General features: G+C 40.0%; 1 protein-coding gene across 2 annotated transcripts in view; it reads left to right on the plus strand.

The window, feature by feature from the left end:
- Positions 1-2,417: 2,417 nt before the first annotated feature.
- The window catches only part of UBE2R2 (ubiquitin conjugating enzyme E2 R2), a 98,902-nt gene continuing 82,832 nt past the window's right edge, over positions 2,418-18,487 (plus strand). Inside the window, exon 1 of one of the 2 annotated variants that reach the window (XM_036021838.1) lies at positions 2,418-3,199. In XM_036021838.1, coding sequence (XP_035877731.1) covers positions 3,023-3,199 — 177 coding nt within the window. In that variant the 5' untranslated portion in view covers positions 2,418-3,022. The remainder of the gene's footprint in view (positions 3,200-18,487) is intronic. The other variant, XM_028511742.2, reaches the window with a different exon arrangement.

Here is an 18,487-nt window from a genome sequence, read left to right on the forward strand (position 1 = left end):
TCCCCAGTCAGGACACATAAAAGAATCAACCAATAAATGCATAAATAAATGGAACAACAAATGTTTCTCTCCATGTCTCCCTTCCTCTCTTTCTCTAAAAATTAATTTTAAAAATACTGAGATGTCATCTCTGAGAAAAAAAGAACAACAAAAAAAAGGGGGCTCCAATGGTGTGGATTGTGCACAGTGACTTCCTTCTGAAGAGTACAATTTTGAAAGGAGGTAAAAAGAGAAACTTTAGCTGTGGTCAATGTAGCTCAGTTGGTTGGAGCATTGTCCTGTGACTGGAAGGTTGAGGGGTTTGATTCCTGGGCAGCACACAAAACCAGGTTGCAGTTTCCATCCCTGGTTGCAGTGTGTACAAGAATGCAACCAATCGATGTTTCTGTCTCACATCGATGTTTTTTTTCCCCACCCTTTCTGTCATTAAAAAAAAAAGAGTAACTTTACATTGGAGAAAACTGACACTACCTCAGCTAGGTGATTGATGTCAATATCAACTCTGATAAGTCATGTCCATATTATATGCCCTTGATATGCTGTGATGAAAATGTTATTTTACCTCTGTGCTCTCCCCCACCCAAACCCCACAATGCAAGTTTAACCATGAGGAGAACATTACATATCCTAACTGAGGGACACTGTACAATTTAATTGTCTAGTACTCAAAACTGTCAAGGTCATCAAAAACAAGTAAAGCCTTAGAAACTGTCACAGTCAATAGAAATCTAACAAAACATGAAAAGTAGATATAGTGTGGTGTATAGTTGTATAATGGGATTCTGAAACAGAAAAAGGACATTAGGCAAAAACTAAGAATATGTGAATAAAGACTTTGGTTAATCATAATAAATATTGGTTTACTAACTGTAAAACATGGACTATGCTAATGTAAGATGTTAATAATAGGGGAGATTGGGTGCCTATGGAAAAATATGGGAACTCTCTGTACTATCGTTTCAATTTTTCTATAATCTAAAACTGTTGTTAAAAATAATCTATTAAATGTTGGAGAGGGTTGTATCCAGAACACAGGTATGCCTTTAAATTTTTTTTATTTTTTTAAAGATTGTATTATTTATTTTTAGACAGAGGGGAAGAGAGGGAGAAAAACATTAATGTGTGGTTGCCTTTCACACATACCCTACTGGAGATCTGATCTGGCCCACAACCCAGGCATATGCTCTGACTGGGAATCAAACTGGCAAACCTTTGGTTTACAGGCCAGCACTCAACCCACTGTGCCACACCAGCCAGGGCTATTTTTTTCTTTCTTTAAATTTCCCATTTATGGATCATTTACCATTTACTAGTCATTGTGCTAAATCTTGTATATAAATTATTTCATTTAATCTTTACAATTGCTTATGTTAGGTTTAATTCACTCTCTTTTACAAGAGGCTGATGAAAAAGGAAGAGGTAATGTAAATGGTGGATTCCAGGGCTGGAATCAAGGATCTTTCTGAACCCCCAATTCTGTGTGGTACTCTCACAATATCCTGGCTTTTCAAGGAAACATTATCTTGCCTTCTTAAGAGAAAAGGTATTCTACAAAAATCACGAGGATTGAAGACTGTTTCCACATCTCATTTCAGTTATGATTATCTCAAAATTTCCTCAGTTCCAGGTTAGACCTTCAAGTTCTAGGGGGTCAAAGTTCAATCTGAAGTACTGTGTTGTACTTCATTTTACAAATGGGTAAACTGAATGATACCCAACAGCACTTGCTCCAAATCACACAGAGAACCAGAAACCCAGATTCAGTCAGTTTTATTATTTGTCTATTTCCCACAGCTTCTTCTCTGTAGTTAAGAAAGGAAGTAGAAGCTGGCCTATCTGCCTTCCCCATGTCTAGGGGGAAACTGGCCCCACTCACCACCCCCTCCACCCAAGTGGGTGACACACTGTGTGAGGGCTGATCCTGCAAAGGAGATGTTAGGACACTTGTTCCCACCAACAAGGCCCACATTCTCCGTATATCCTTGTGAAGCACTTACTGAGTGCACGGATTCAAGGCTGTGTGTCACTTCGAGAGGCCTGCAGAGGACCAGGTCTCCTGGGAGGATGCCTAAGGAGGCCAGTGGATAGAGATATGGGGAGGAAAGTGCTGATGACTCTAAAACCAGAGGTTACTTTCCTGCGCGCCTAGCGAAGGAACCAGGGTGTCGAGCGGCACAACTATCATTCTCAGGCCAAGGGCATTCCCTGAGGACACCCTCAGACCCCACGGTGGCTCGGCTCTTTCAGGGCGGGGCACAAACGCCGGCGTCACAAAGCGCCGCCACAACGCGGAGCTGAGGGGAGGAGGTGGGAAGTGGGAGGAAGAGGAGGGCGAAGAGGAGGGAGGAGGGGGGAGGGGCGCGCGCACGCGCGTCGGGCCGCCAGTCGCCGAGAGCCGCCCCCCTCCCGGCGCGCGCCCCTCCTCCCTCTATCCCTCCCTCCCTTCCTCCCTCCCTCCCTCCTTCTCCTCGGCTCCGTCGCTCCCGCGGCGCGAGGCGCTCTCTTCTCCTCCGTCGCCGCCACTGCCGCCGCCGCCGCGAGACCCCTGCGCGCCGCGCTACTCCCGCCCTTCGGCCCCACGCTTCCTCCGCCCCGGTGGTCCCTGAGAAGAACGAGAGGGCGAGCGAGCGCGGCACTCCCGGGCCGGCCGGTCTCCTCCCCTCACCATCGCCGGTCCTCCGCCGCCTTTCTCCGCTTCCACCTTTTCTCCCCCCCCCCCCCCAAGTTGAGGCCCCCCTGGGGGGGGAGGACTGAGACCAGGAGCGAATTCCCCTAACTCCCTCTACCTCAGCCCTTCCCCCCTTATCTGGCCCGAGTGTGAGGAGAAGGGCCCGGCCCGCGTCGTGTGTGAGGACACGGGCCGGCCCACGGGCCGTCTTGGGCCTTGTCTGGCCCGCTGGGTGTGTGAAGACTGGGCCCCGGTGCGGCCCGGCTCGAGGGCGAGCCGAGGGGAGGGGCCTGGTCCGGCTCCGCCGGTGCGTGAGGACTGGGGCCCCGGCCCGGCGCCGCCGCCGCCACCGCGATGGCCCAGCAGCAGATGACCAGCTCGCAGAAAGCCCTCATGCTGGAGCTGAAATCCCTGCAGGAGGAACCGGTGGAAGGCTTCCGGATCACCCTGGTGGATGAGTCCGACCTCTACAACTGGGAAGTTGCCATCTTCGGACCCCCCAACACCCTCTACGAGGGCGGCTACTTCAAGGTACCCCCAAGCCCTCCCAGAAAAGGTTTCCTTCTCGGCGGCCTCCGCTCCCCGCCGCTTTCGGCTGTTTTCGGGGCTAAGGGTGTGAATGTGAGCGCGGGCGAGCGGAGGGGGCTCCTCACCTCAGCAGCCCCCTCCCCCCACCCGTGGAGGCAGGAAGGCCTTGCTCACCCAGGGCCTTTTCTTTGTCCTGGGGGCGGGGGTGGGAGGCCAGACTGCACCGGGAAATAGGAAAGCCTCTGTGGCTAGGGTAGTGACGACCCGGGGAGGAGGAGGGCTGTCTTTGTTTTGTTGCCTCAACTGAGGCTGTAAGGGAAGAAAGGTGGTCAGTCTTTTCTCCTCTCGTCCTCACATCAGAACCATCCTTGCGCCGGTTGGAACTGCCCCAGAGGGCAGAGTGACCTGCACTTATTGGATTGGACCTTTCTTTTTGGGGGTGGGGGTGGGGGAGGGGTATTAGTCTGTCATTGCAGAGGCTGCCTGGTGACCTGACATTTTGACGATTTGATGGGCTTCTGTGGAGTGGTAGTTCCAACTTTGCATTCCAGTGGGCGGTAGTGAAGGATAGGAAGAAGCCCAGGAGTGTTAACAAGGGTACCTGCATTTTTCTCTCCTTTATCCACTTGAAGGAACTTTAATTTAGAAACCCGTTCTGTCCTCATTCTCTATTTACTTCTGTGGTGTTTCAAAATGCCCTTTGTCCTCACCCTGCCACCAACTTTACAGGCTTTTTTTTGTTTGTTTTTTTGTTTTTGTTCCTACATGTAGAAATATTCACAGAGGGTGGAACTTGTTATGTAGGGAGATTGATTGTTTCCCACTTAAATGAGACGAAATTAAAACCTTTTGCTCAGGTGGTTCACTCTAGCAAATGGGTGGTCTCACGGATTAAAAGTGTATGAGGTGAAATGGTTTCACGGAGGACTGGCTTCGTAAACAGTGACCATACACATCGTTTCCATTGTTTTTCATGTCTTTAGAACGTTCTTGAATCTGGTGGGTTTTTAACAAAATTATATTAAAGTTATCCATGGTAGATAACTTGGTAACATTGAAGTTGTTTTTTATTTTGTTATATTTTAAACTATTTTTGAAGAGATGAATCACAGTCTGAAGGTTGAACTTTACTTTTTGAAGTTGGTTTCTTAAAAACATTTATTTCGATTGATTTTAGAGAGGGAGGGAGAGAGAGAAACATCGATTTGTTGTTCCACTTATTTATGCATTCATTGGTTGCTTCTTGTATATGCCCTGACCTGGGATGGAACCTGCCACCTTGGCATATCAGGACGCTCTAACCAACTCAGCTAACCTGCCAGGGCTGAAGGTTGAAGGTTTGAAATGGTTGGTACAGACACCAAGGGAAATGAGTGCTTAGGAATCCATTTAATTTTTCTATTTCCAAAATTAAGTAAAATAGAGGGGTGAGTCAATCGTACTTTGTTTTGAAGGGAGGTGGTGCTATCTTGGCAAAAGTTCGAAATGAGTAAGTATCTTAAGTCATGTATTATAGTTACATGTATTTATAGGGCTACCCAATTTTGTTTTTTACACCTTAAAGGTAGAAGACTCTCAGGCTTGAAATTGGGTCAACATTGTAGAAAATGTGAAGAATTAATTGATAGGGGAATGTTTAATATTCATGCCTATGATAGTCACTGACTACCTAATAAAAACAAACAAGTTTTTAAGATATTATGTAAGAGCAGTACCCTTACCAGTAGTATACATTATCATTGTGGTCACCATAAACTATACTTTTTCAGATGCAGATATTTAAAATCACTAAGTAAACATACAAGTTATTAGGTGAGGAATAGTCTCTCGTTAAGTATAAATTTTCATTTATAGATACTGGAAAAATTAGTTGCACAAAATGGAATTTACGTGATAATTTCTAGCAGAGCGTCATTTAGCAAATTTACTGGCCAAAATTTAGTGGAACAAAATTTAATTTCTAAAAAACTATTGCTTTCCAAAAACTATCATTAATAGTCAAGGTAAATGGGTGCTAGTTAGAATAATCATACTTCAGTGGAGTTTGTTTAAAAAAACTCTATATTCCAAATTACAATATTTTTGCTTAAGTAACTGTGAAAGGAATGTGAGAGCCCTCTTAGTTTGGAGTACATAACATGTAAAAAGGATTCCCTGTATCATACATTGACCGAAAATCCTTTTTAATTTTAGTCCAATTTAACAAGAATGGTTTAATCTCCAGCTTTGTTGTGTTAGATTTTTTTAAATGTCTTATTGTTTATGCTATTACAGTTGTTCCAATTTTTCCCCTTTGCCCCCCCAGCCCCAGCCTGTTCCTGAGATTTCTTTATTTTCGAGCATTTTAACTTTAGTTGTGATGTATAAAAATGCATGAAAATTCTTAAGCAGGTTTTTATATTTTAGTCTTGTGTGAGAATTTTGTTTAATTTCATTTTCTTCCATTTTTCCCCTTATTGTATGGCCTTTTGTCCCAAAATCCTTCATTGGAAACAGGCAAATTTATGGTCATGAGCAGTTAACACGAGTGATAATTATTAAACTATTGTTTTTTATTTCACTGCTTTTGTCTTAAATCAAGGCCTTTAGTGTGTTCCACTACAGCTGCAGTTAAAAGTTGGCAGAGAACTTTCCCTACTACTATTCTCCCTTCAAATTATAGTTCTTCAACATTTAGTATAACTTCTTTTCAAGTTAAACTGTTTCTCTATTTTGCATAATAGTTCCTGAATGCAGTAGACTGTCAGTTATTCTTTTTTCTTCTTCTTCCAATTACAATTCTTATTTTGCCCTGACTGGTTGTTGCTTCGTGGGTTGGGCACTGTTATACAAACCAAAAGGTTGCCTGTTCGATTCCGAGTCAGAGTCAGGGCACATGCCCAGGTTGTGGGCCAGGGCCTTGTTGGGGGCATGTGAGAGGTAACCTATTATGTTTCTCTTGCATATTGATGTTTTTCTCCCTCTTTCCCTTCTTTCCTCTCTTTCTAAAAAATGAATAAATTTTAAAAATTACTTTTTATTTTTTAAAGATTTTTAATTTATTTTTAGAGAGGGGGAGGGGTGGGAGAAGGAGAGGGAAAGAAACATGGGCCAGTTTCCTCTCACATGCAACCCACCCATGTGCCCTGACCTGGGATCAAACTCATGACCTTTTGGTTCAAAGGCTGATGCTCAATCCACAGAGCCATACCAGCCAGGGTCAGATTTTTTCATTTATTGATTTTATAGAAAGAGAGAGAGAGAGAAGCATTGATTTGTTGTTCCTCTTATGCATTCATTGGTTGATTCTTGTATGTGCCCTAACCAGGGATCTAACTGCAACCTTGGCATATCAAGAGAGACTATACTCTAACCAACAGAACTACCTGGTAAGGGCCCTGTCACTCATTCTTTAAATTTCTTAAGGTAACTCCTTTCACTTTTACAAATCAGTAGGCTTCTAACTGATCTTTTTCACTATGAAGTAGTTGGCTACAGTCTGTTTTAACCATGGCATCTGTTGTGCTAGAGACTTGTGAGACCTGTGTTTCACAATTTTTTGGGTTCATCCTGCTTTTACTTATTTTTTTAATATCTATAATCAATATGATTCTTAGCTTGGGGGTGGGTATGGACGTACAGAAGGCAAAGGTAGTAACTTGTGTTGGCTTTTTTGGCTTATTATAAATTCTTTTGTGGCCTTGCTATTTTTTTTTTGTCCAGTTTCTAGTTCTCCTTGACTTACCAAGTGAATTTCTTTGCCGCTTTGAATTTTTCCTCTAAGGTCAGTGGTTACAAAACACAAAGTAGGAGAAGATGGTTTAGAGCACTGAGAATACCAAAACTGCTCTTGTTATGGAGCAAGTTGGAATTTTATTATGTTACTGGAAAAAAAATGATGACTTTTAATAAGTTCACCACAGTCCTTTAAAAGGACTGTCCACCAGGGTGGGTGTGGCTCAGTTGGTTGGCCACTGTCCCTCAAACCTAAAGTTCACAGGTTCAATTCAGATCGGCCCCCCAGGGTGCATGTGGAAGGCAGTCAAGTGGTGTTTCTCTCTCATATGGATGTTTCTTGCCTCTCCTTCTTCCTCCTTTCCCCTCTCTTTAAAATCAAGTAAAATTATTAAGTAAAATAAAAATTAAAAAAAATACTAAAATTTCTGATAATGATCTTAGTGTGGCCGTGAACTTCCTTGGAGCTCCTGCATTAATCATCTAAAAGCATGATAGTGAGTCTAGAGGTCCAAAAGTGAGTGCCTCTTTCATAATGTGCATAACATAAACATTGAAATGATATGTAAAGCTTAAAGTATAGCAGTGAACTTTTTGTAGTTGATTTCATTCAATAATCTGATTAAGGATATAAAATATAGGCGTGTTCCATTCTTTAGTAAACTCCAAACTGGTAAATTAGAAAGTATTTGTTATATACTCAAAAGTTTTTCTTAATTGGAGTTTCTTTGTCAGACTTATACTAAAGGAACTTCAATAATTTTTTTATGAATGTACGTGCTACCTACTGCACTAATGAGGCACCGTTATAACAGTTTTTTTTTTAAATAAAGGGTTGCATTATTTTCATTTATTCTAAAAGAAATGAAACTTTTCTGCACCCTCCCCAAAGAATAAGAACTCTTGAAGTTAACTTTTGGCCTAGTAATGGCCTTCGGATTATAGAATATTCTATTTTATGACTGTAATTCTTAATATGTAGTTGAAATAATTATTTTAAGAAGGTGATTGTTAGTCTTTTTGGTATGTGGATCGTTTTTGAGAAATTGATGAATTTTCTCCGGAAAAAACAGACACACAAACTAGTTTCTGTACATATTCAGAGAGTTAATTGACAAGCTAAGGATCCCCCTTTTTTTTTTTTTTTTTTTTTTTTTATTTCAATCATTGTTCAAGTACAGTTTTCTCCCCCCTACTCCCGTTCCAGCCCCTCCACCCAACCCTCCCCCCTTCCTTGATCCCCCTTTTTTTTTTTAAATGGAACTCTTTTTTTTTTTTTTTTAAGATTTTATTTATTTATTTTTAGAGAGGGAAGGGAGGGAGATAGAGAGAGAGAAACATCAATGTGCAGTTGCTGGGGGTTATGGCCTGCAACCCAGGCATGTACCCTCGCTGGGAATTGAACCTGCGACACTTTGGTTTGCAGCCCGAGCTCAGTCCACTGAGCTATGCCAGCCAGGAAGGATCCCTTTTAGGAGATTTTTATAGGCAACTAAAAAAAAAAAACTTTAAAATTATAAAAGTAATACTATTTAAAACAACAATTGTATGATGAGTCAGTTAAAAATTTCTTACTTAAAATTTTTTCCTCAATCACTTCGAGAATACCTCTTAGGGCTTTTAGCTATAACCTTTTCTGGAAGTTGAACCTGTTCTGAGTGAACTAAAGTGAATTAACGCAACACTGTAAATTGAAACACAGTTAATGTCCAGTGATTTTGGGCACTAAATGTAATTTTAGTGTTCCCCCCTCCCCCGCCGTGGCAAATATGGCACCTTAGTGCTTTATAGAGTGTACTTTTACAATATTGATTCCGAAATGCATATTTACCTAGTTTTTAATTTCTCTGAAATTGTGATGTGTCTTAGAAACCATGAAGTCTTACATTAGTTTGGTGGTACTTGTGACCTAGTTGTGAGAGAACCTTGCAAACCTCACATCTTTTTTTTTTTTTTTCCCAAATTCTTACCCAAGGATATGTTTATTGAATTTAGAGAGAGGGGAAGGAAGGAAGGGTGATAAGGGAGAGAAGAGGGGGTGGGGAGAGAGAGAAAGAGAGAAACAGTGATCTGTTGCTTCCTTCATGTGCCTGCACCTGGGATGGAACTTGCAACCTTGTGGTGCATGGGAGGACACTCCAACCAACTGAGCTACCTGGCCAAGGTGCACTGAAATCTTCTGATAATTTTTTTAAATGCTAGCTAGCATCAGTGTCTTAAATTTGATATAAGAATTCTTTTTTTAAAGACTTTATGTATGTATTGTCCCTGGCTGGTGTAGCTCAGTGGACTGAGCTCGGGCTGGGAACCAAAGTGTCCCAGGTTCGATTCCCAGCCCGGGTACATTCCTGGGTTGCAGGCCAGAACCCCCAGCAACCATACATTGATGTTTCTCTGTCTCTTTCTCTCTATCTTCCTCCCTTCCCTCTCTAAAAATAAATAAAATCTTAAAAAAAAGACTTTATGTATTTATATTTTAGAGAGACAGGAAGGGACAGAGAGAGAGGGAGAGAAACATGGATATGGGAGGAATATCCATCAGCTGTCTCTCCCACACGTCCAAATGGGGACCTAGCCCTCTACCCAGTCATGTGTGCTGAGGGGGATTCAGACAGGCAAACCTTCAGTTTGTAGGCCAACACTCAATCCACTGAGCCACACCAGCCAAGGCTTTTTTCTTTTTTTAATAAGAGAAAGTTTATTTAGAAAGTCACAGAGGTAGAAAAAGTGAGTTGTAGAGGGTAGGGGCTCAAGAAACAAGTTACAGAGGCAAAAGAAGGGGGGCCCTTGGGGCTTAGGAGAGAGATGTAAAGGTAATAACGCCTGGGGGCAGGGCGGGGGTGGGGAAGGAGGGGGACAGAAAAGACATGGGCATGCTCTTTAGAAGGAGGACTCCAATAAGGATTATTCTTGAATAAAGGATTTGGACCTTAATATTTTCTTTGCAGCATGTTGATTCCTGTTTCAGAGACTTGTATTAGTAAACAGTATTTATTGAGCACTCATCAAATAGGCAAAACACTATAGGAAGAGTTTACTACCTTATACATAGTAAGGAAAGGTATAAGAATATTGATAAACTGAACCCTGGCTGGCGTAGCTCAGTGGGTTGAGCGCCAGCTGTGAACCAAAGTGTCGCAGGTTCGATTCCCAGTCAGGGTACATGCCTGGGTGGCAGGCCATGACCCCCAGCAACCACACATTGATGTTTCTCTCTCTCTCTTTCTCTCTCCCTCCCTTCCCTCTCCAAAAATAAATAAATAAAATCTTTAAAAAATATATTGATAAACTTAGCGCTTTTATAAATGATCTTCATAAAAATCTTTGTGCTGACTTTAAAACTATAAATGTGAGGTATAGCTATTATTGATACAATTGTAAATTGTAATTAAAATCAAAGCTTTTAAGTTTTAAGGCCTGTTAGAGCATTTGTCAACATTAACACTATTATGATAAAATGTTCTGTTCCATCTTTGCAACTTATTAGTTGCCATAGTCTAAGGTTCTAGTAGAGGAATCTGTTGGAGACAGGTAAAATAAGGAGGTCATCTGAGCAAATGGTCCATCTCTGCCAATATTGTTATAGGAAAATAACAATGAGGAAGAGTTATAAATTCAGAGATTAGGATTACAGAACTCCATCTTCCTGAAAGATGTTTAAAAGGTTCAATTCTTTTATGTTCCTGAACTCTTTTGAACTGTTCTTTGTTTTACATAGATGTCTAAGTAAGATTGAACCTCTTTGAATGTGTCCTGTCATTATTTTATTTCAGCTTTATTCAGAGACAAATTGTTATTCAGAGTTTATGCTTAACGTACCTTTAAATAAATTGATTCTGAAGCAAATGGAATGGTAGATACTGAGTTGAAGGAGATTATTTTAGTTCAGATTGCCAAGGTTTGATATTAGGTAAATGTTCTATATGAGAATTAGAAAATTCAGATTTTGGAGTATGTACTTAAGATAGAAAGTAAATAGTCCACTTTACTTATTTTTGAATAGTCCACTTTAACACTTTTACTTCATTTTTTTAAAAAAGATTTTATTTATTTATTTTTAGAGAGAAGGAAAGGGAGGGAGGAAGAGAGGGAGACAAATATTGATGTGAAAGAGAATCATTGATTTGTTGCCTGTATGTGCCTTGATCAGGGACCAAACCTACAACCTAGACATACGTGCCCTGATGGGAAGTTGAACCAGCGACCTTTGCTTTGCAGTGCCATAACCAGTGTGTCATACCATATGAGTCACACTGGTCAGGGCTCATTTGTTTTAGTAACAAATATAAAAATGTGCTGTTACGTAAGTAATAAATTTAATTACTACTGTGAACCTGTTGGTAAGGTAAGTAGAATGAGCACTTAAAACATGCTAAAACTTTGAATACTATATCTAATTGCAGATATACACAATAATCTTTAGTACAGCAATGTAGGTATTAGCAGCTAACATTTATTGAGTACTTATTATGTGCCACACACTTGACACAGAATATCCCATATAATTGTCCTGTGAGGTATGGTCACTAACATCTTTTGATACGTTCTGTGAGTTTCAGGGAAATGACATAATGAAACCAATTTTATCATAGGCCAACTGATAAAAACAATGTTAAGTTTCTGTGGCATTTCATCAATGTTATAACAAAGCAATGTTGAATGAAATTAACTTATTTGAGGATGTACATTTTGGTCAGCAATGAACTTACATATATAGTGGTAATCCCATAAGATTGTAATGGACCTGAAAAATTCCTATTGTTGAGTAATGTCATAGTACAATGCATAATTTACATGTTTGTGGTGCTATTGTGAACCTATACTGCCAGTTGTATAAAAGTATAGCACATGCAATTATGTACAGTATGTAATAAGTTGATAATAAGCAACTGTTCATTGGTTTATGTATTATACTATTTCATGTTATTTATAGTGTATTCTTTTACTTATAAAAAAAGTTTACTGTAAGACACTATGTCGTGTTATACATGCAGCAGCCTCAAAGTCTTAGGTTTACCACATCTCTTGATTGCATCATTTTACTTGTGTTTGATTTAATCTCATGCTGTTTTGTTCATCATGGTCCCTAAGCCTACAAAATCATTGCTAATGTTACTCTTAAGAAGCCATGCTGAGTCATTGACCTGGAAATGAAATTAGAGTGATTAAGAACTAGGAAGGTAGAAAATCACTGATGGTTATTGTTCACCAGTCAGGCATGCCCCATTTCACCATAGCTATGATCTTGAAGAACATGAACAAAGTGACAGAATGTGTTACAGGAGCTGCTTCATTGAAGGCAATAAGACTAACAAAAATTCGAGACAGGCCCTATATTAGACATGGAGAAACTTCTAAGGACGTAGATTGAAAATCAGACACAGAAGTATGTATCCCTCTCAGCATTATGATGATCATGGTCAAAGCAAAAAGTTTGTTTACAGTGTTGAAGGAAAAGGCTGGACCCAACTGTGATGTCGAATTTATTGCTAGTTCTGGGTGGTTTAAATGATTCAAGTGTTGTTATTCATTACATAATGAAAAGTGAGTGGTGAATCTGAGAGTGCTGATGTGACAGTGGCTGAAGATTTATTGTGAACATTAGATGTATTGATTGTGGAGGAAAATTACTAAATCAAAGCAAATACTCAATATGGATGAAACCTCCCTATTCCGAGAACAGATACCTGAAAGAACTTTTCATCTGCTAAGGAGGCCAAGTCATTGCCAGATTTCAAGGCTTTTAAGGACAGAACACTTAGGAGCAATGTTGCAGGCTACAAATTGTGATATATATGGCACAGTGAGAACTCCAGGACCTTCAAGCATATCAGTAAGCACACGCTGCCAACGTACTACAGGAACAGTAAGAAGTCATAGATGGCCAAGCTCCTCTTCCAAAACAACCTCCTGGATTGCTGTGCCAGTGAAATGAAAAAGTACTGTTTGGAGAAATATAGTATGAGGCCTATCCAGAAAGTATTCAGCCATGTAATATGAAAAACAGGGACATTTGTTGAAGAAGATACAAGAAACATTGTACATAGGACAAGGCTGCTTCAGTCCTCTTCAAAGAAGGCACTTTGGGACCTCACTCAGTTCTCCTAACCACCATTAGCTGCCCTGACATATTTTCCTGAATCTTATCAACGATCTGAAGTCTCTTCTTTTTCAAAAGTGATTTTAGTTTTGGGAAAAGTTGGAAGTCTCAGGGTGCCAAATCTGGGCTCTAGGGGGACTGAGTCACCTGGGTGATTGGATGTTTTGCCAAAACACTCCTCATGAGACGTGCTGTGTGAGTAGATGCATTGTTGTGATGAAGCTCCCAATCACCAGTTGCCCATAGCTGTGGTCTTCTGAATCATCCAAATAGTTTCTGCAGGGGAATGTTCAAGCTTAATACAAAATTGGATACAGATTTTGTTGCTGTAATTGCTCAGTCATTTTGAATGTGACAGTCACACAGTACACATGCTCACCCGGTGGCATCTTCTGCCCTCACTGACTAGTACATTGTTCACCCATTTGCATTCTAGTCCACTCTTCTTGGCTGCCAGATTATGTTGATATTGCGCAAACTGTTCTCATAGTTGGGCTTTTTTGGACAGACCTCATATACCTTTTAAGATGTTGCTTATTGTTGATAATGTCCCTGAACATCCTCTTTATTGGTGATCTTCATCCCAATATCAATGTGATAGATCTCCCTCCAAATACTACTTCTTTGATCCAAACAATTACAGCAGCTTTTAAGGCCTAGTGCCCAATGAGGATCTTTGCCCAGGCTATTGTAAGTGAGGAAAACACATATAATTTTGAAAGGATTACAACATCTATGACTGCATCAGGAAACCGTGCTTGGGCTTGGGGTGATGTCACCAAGGAGTGTATGAATGGCATTTAGAAGAAGATACTCTAGAGGTTCATCTGTGACTTAAGAGGATTTGCCAAGCATGAGGAGGTTGCAAAAATCAACATGACTGTGGTTGAGATGGCAAGTAACTTTAACTTGGGTGTGGATGAGGATGACATTGAGGAGCTCCTTGAGATAGTTCCTGAGGAGTTGACTAATGAACAGTTGTTGGAACAAGAACACACAGCTGAAGAAGAGGCAAGAGAAAGGGATACTGTAGGAGAGAGAAGAAAAAGAAGGACCCCCAAGAAAATTCACAGTGAAGAGTTTAGCAAAAGCTTTTACAGACATCAATAAGCTCCTGAAAAAGTGAGCCCTGGTTGGTGTGGTTCAGCAGACTGAGCACCAGCCTGCAAACCAAAGGGTTGCTGGTTTGATTCCCAGTCAGAGCACATGCCTGGGTTGTGGGCCAGGTCCTCTGTTGGGGCACATGAGAGGCAACTACACATTGATGTTTCTCTACCTCTTTTTCTCCCACCCATCCCTTCTGTCTAAAAAATAAAATCTTTAAAAAAAAGAAGTTTGAGGCATGGACCTCAACACTGGAAGGTTTTCATTAGTAGAGAGAAATGTTCATGGTACATTATTCACTTATTAACAAATCTATGATAAAAACAATCAAGCAAAACACCATGGACATATATCTGAAAAGAGTGACACCTTAAGAAGAGCCTGAGGCAGGTCATTCAGGAGGTTTTATATAAGACAGCATTGTTATAAGGGGTGACAGCTCCATGTGTGTATTGCTTTTGAAGACTTTCCAGTAGGACAATTTGTGGAGGTGAAAGGCAGTGATGTTGATGTTCCTGACCCTGTGTAGGCCTATGCTAATGTGTGTACTTGTGTCTTAGTATTTAAAAAAAAATTTTTTTTTAATCTTCAGCTGAGGACATCTTTTTCTTTTTAAAGATTTTATTTATTTTTAGAGAGAGGGGAAGAGAGGGAGAAAGAGGCAGAGAAACATTGACTAGTTGCCTCTTGCACACCCCCAACTGTGGACCTGTCCTGCAACCCAGGAGCATGCCCTGCCTGGGAATTGAACCAGTGACCTCTCAGTTTGCAGGCTGGCACTCAATCCACTGAGCTACACAAGCCAGGGCAAAGACTTTTTTTTTCCATTAATTTTTAGAGAGAGAAGAAGGGGGAGAGAGAATCATTGATTAGTTGCCTCCTATACATGCCTGGACCAGGGATCATAAGCACCTGGCCCAGGGGTTGAACCTGCAACCTAGGTGTGTGCCCTGAGCAAGGAATTGAATCTGCAGCCTTTTGGTTATGGAATGATACCAACAGAGCCATACTGGATAGGGCTGTGTCTTCATTCTTTAACAAAGAAAATTAAAAGGTAAAAAAAATAAAAAACAGAAAAAGCCTATAGAGTGAGGATGTAAAGAAAGGAAATATTTTTGCATAGCTGTACAATGTGTTTGTGTTTCAAGCTAAGTGTTAGTCCAGAAGAGTCAAAAAGTTTTAAAAAACTAAGCTCATGAAGTAAAAACTTACAATACGCTAGGATTAATTTTTTTGAAGAAGAAATTTATAAAGTAAGTTTAGTGTAGCCTAAGTATACATACAGTGTTTATAAGGTCTACAGTAGTGTAATTTCCTCAGCCTTTCCATAAACTCATCACTCTCTCACTGATGCACCCAAAGCAACTTCCAGTCCTTAAAATAGACTTGTAGAGACACTATACAGTCTAGATTTCTGTAAAGCCACTCTGATGTTCGCACATGATAAAATTACCTGGTGACTTTGTTAAGCAACACATGACTGTATAGGGAAACTGAGTCACAGTTCATTTAATTTGCCCAGGGGTTCTCAGCTGGAAAGTTGTAATACCAGACTGCTGGAATTTGGAGCCTGTGTTATCTATTACAGAGATTTTTTTTTTTACCCCTTAGAATGATTAGAGATATAAAAGTGGAGCCTTAAGAAAATCAAATTAGTGAAGCAGTTTACAAGGAACTATTTTAAATTGTACTTAAATTTAAAGGTCACAAAAGTAATTATCTTCTCTTCCATATTATGGGGAGAGATTGTTATGACTTCAGTTTATATCTTTTACATTCACTGGAAAAATTGGAATTTTTTTGTTCTTGGACTACTTAAATTAGAGAATGATAAATCATATTGTAGAAGGATTTTTTAAATTGGCAAATTGATAACTTTAATAGCAACTTTCTCATTAGTTTAAGTGGGAGAGTGGGATGGTGCTAGTGTTGAGAAATGCAAGTCTAGGAAAAAGTCTTGGAATTAGAAATGAAGATAAAACACCTCTGAAGTGACAGGGGTGGGTGGATGGGAAGATGATAGAAGGAGTTATACATTTTAATACAATGTTGGTTTATGCTTTTAAAATAATAATGCCTTAATATTTTTTCAAGTGTATTTAAGCACCATAGGAAACTTAGGCAGTTTACATCTTTTGTGGTGCATTCAGATGATTCTGTTAAGAGGTATTCTCTTTACCTCTATTAAGGCATCTTTAGATCAGTGCCATAGTTACATCTATTCTCTATTTAGATTTCCAAATTTTTTTTTTTGCACCCCCACCCCTAGATTTCCAAATTTTATAATTCTTTAGTTACCTGGTTTGCTATGCTATATATTTGCTGTACAGTCGGCTATTTTTATTTTTAAAAAATTTTAAAAGTGTTTTATTTATTTTTAGAGAGGGGAAGGAAGGGAGAGAAACATCAGTGTGTGGTGCCTCTTGTGTGTCCCCTCCTGGGGACCTGGCCCACAACCCAGGCATGTGCCCTGACTGGGAATCAAACTGGCAACCCTTTGTTTTGCAAGCTGGCACTCAGTCCTCTGCGCCACACCAACCAGTGCTCAGCTGATTTTTAATTTGAGAGATAAGTCCCAGAAAATAATTCAAATTGTGAGGTTCACTTAGTGTACATAGTAATTCAGATTGTAAAAATTGAATGATTACTACTGTCATGTTGGAAGTAACCATAGCCCCATTTATCAGATAATATTAAAAATTGGTAAAGTTACAAAAAGATGTACAATATATGGTAGTCCTTTATAGAAACAGAATGACTAGAAGCTTAGAAAACATTTTTAAGTTTACTTATAACCATACCTGATACACTGTGTAATAAAGCAAAAGAAAAAATTGGTTATTCAAAAGAATATCCTTCATATGATTTGAAGGTACCACTCAGATTATTTACCTTTGCCACCAAGTTGAATCTGAGAATCACTTTTGGATGTTAAACAGAACGTACATTACAGAAGAAAAGATTCACCACAAATAGGGACATTAAGAAGTTGTGCAATAGGCTCTGAAGACAATTCTCAAAAAAAAAATCCTAAATTTTTGTGAGCAGTGGCAGTGTAGCACTGCTGGAGTGGGTAGATAGACACCCTTCCAAGGTGTTTGTTTTAAAGGGGGCAAAGTTGATTTGAGTTCTTCTAGTAGGGTTTATTTTTTTTTTAATTTACTTTTAAAGATTTCATTTATTCTTTAGGGAAGGGAGGGAGAAAGACATGATATACCAGAGAAACACTGATGGGTTGCCTCCTACACTCTCTCACCTGGGGACCTGACCCACAACCCAGGCATGTGCTGTGACTGGGAATCGAACCAGTGACCTTTTGGGTCAATGGCCAGTGCTCAGTCCACTAAGGTACACCAGCCAGGGCTGGGAGTAGGGTTTCTTAAAAAAACAAACAGACACTTAAATTACTTAAACAGGCCCGTCTTGGTCTTATCACTTAATTAATCTTTCCTCCGTTGGCAAAACAGGGAAATAGTGATATATTTCAGCCATTAAGGACTAACCCTTGTGGAAAAAAACATCAGTGCCGATGTTTTTTAAAAAGTACAGCCCCAGTTGGGCAGCTCAGTTTAGAGCATCTTCTGGATATGCCAAGTTTACTTGTTCAATCCCCAATCAGGGCACATACAAAAATCAACCAATGAATGCATAAATAAGTAGAAGAATAAATTGACGTCTGTCTTTGTCTCTGTCTCCCTTTCTGTCTGCATCTCCCTCTCTTTCCCCAACTGCCCCTACCCTGCTTGCCTCTTTAAAATCAATTTTTTAAAAAAGTATAGGGTAGTGGGCTGGGCAGAGGAGAGAAAACGGGGGAAAATTTGGACAACTGTAATAGAACAACAATAAAATATTTAATAAAAATAATGTAATGACTATGTCCTTAGATCCTACCCTGAATTCTTTGGAATTTGTTAACACATTTCAAAATTTAAATAAGAATGGTAGAAAATTTTGTTAAAAAGGACAGAAAAATCATACTGAAGATACGGAAATTCTGTAGACTTTAAATAGATTTAAGTAAGGCCCTAGCTTGGTAGCTCAGTAGGTTAGAGCGTTGTCTCTATATACCAAACCCTCAACCAAGGTTGAGGGTTTGATCCCCGGTCAAGGCACATACAAGAATCAACCAGTGAATGCATAAATAAGTGGAACAAATCAATGTTTCTCTCTCTCCCTCTCCTTCCCTCTCTCCACCTCTCTCCCTCTCCTTTTGTCTCTCTCTCTCTTTCTCTCATATCAATCAATAAATTAAAGGTTTAAGGAGTCTTGTATTAAAAGGGCTTTAACATGGAGAGAACAATTCCTGAGTTTTGAATTGTTTAGTTTCAGCCTTCTTTATTGATTTGTTTTTAGAGAGAAACAGAGAGAAACAG

The sequence above is a fragment of the Phyllostomus discolor genome, chromosome 3 (genome assembly GCF_004126475.2).
Source record: "Phyllostomus discolor isolate MPI-MPIP mPhyDis1 chromosome 3, mPhyDis1.pri.v3, whole genome shotgun sequence".
Taxonomy (NCBI): Eukaryota; Metazoa; Chordata; class Mammalia; order Chiroptera; family Phyllostomidae; genus Phyllostomus; species Phyllostomus discolor.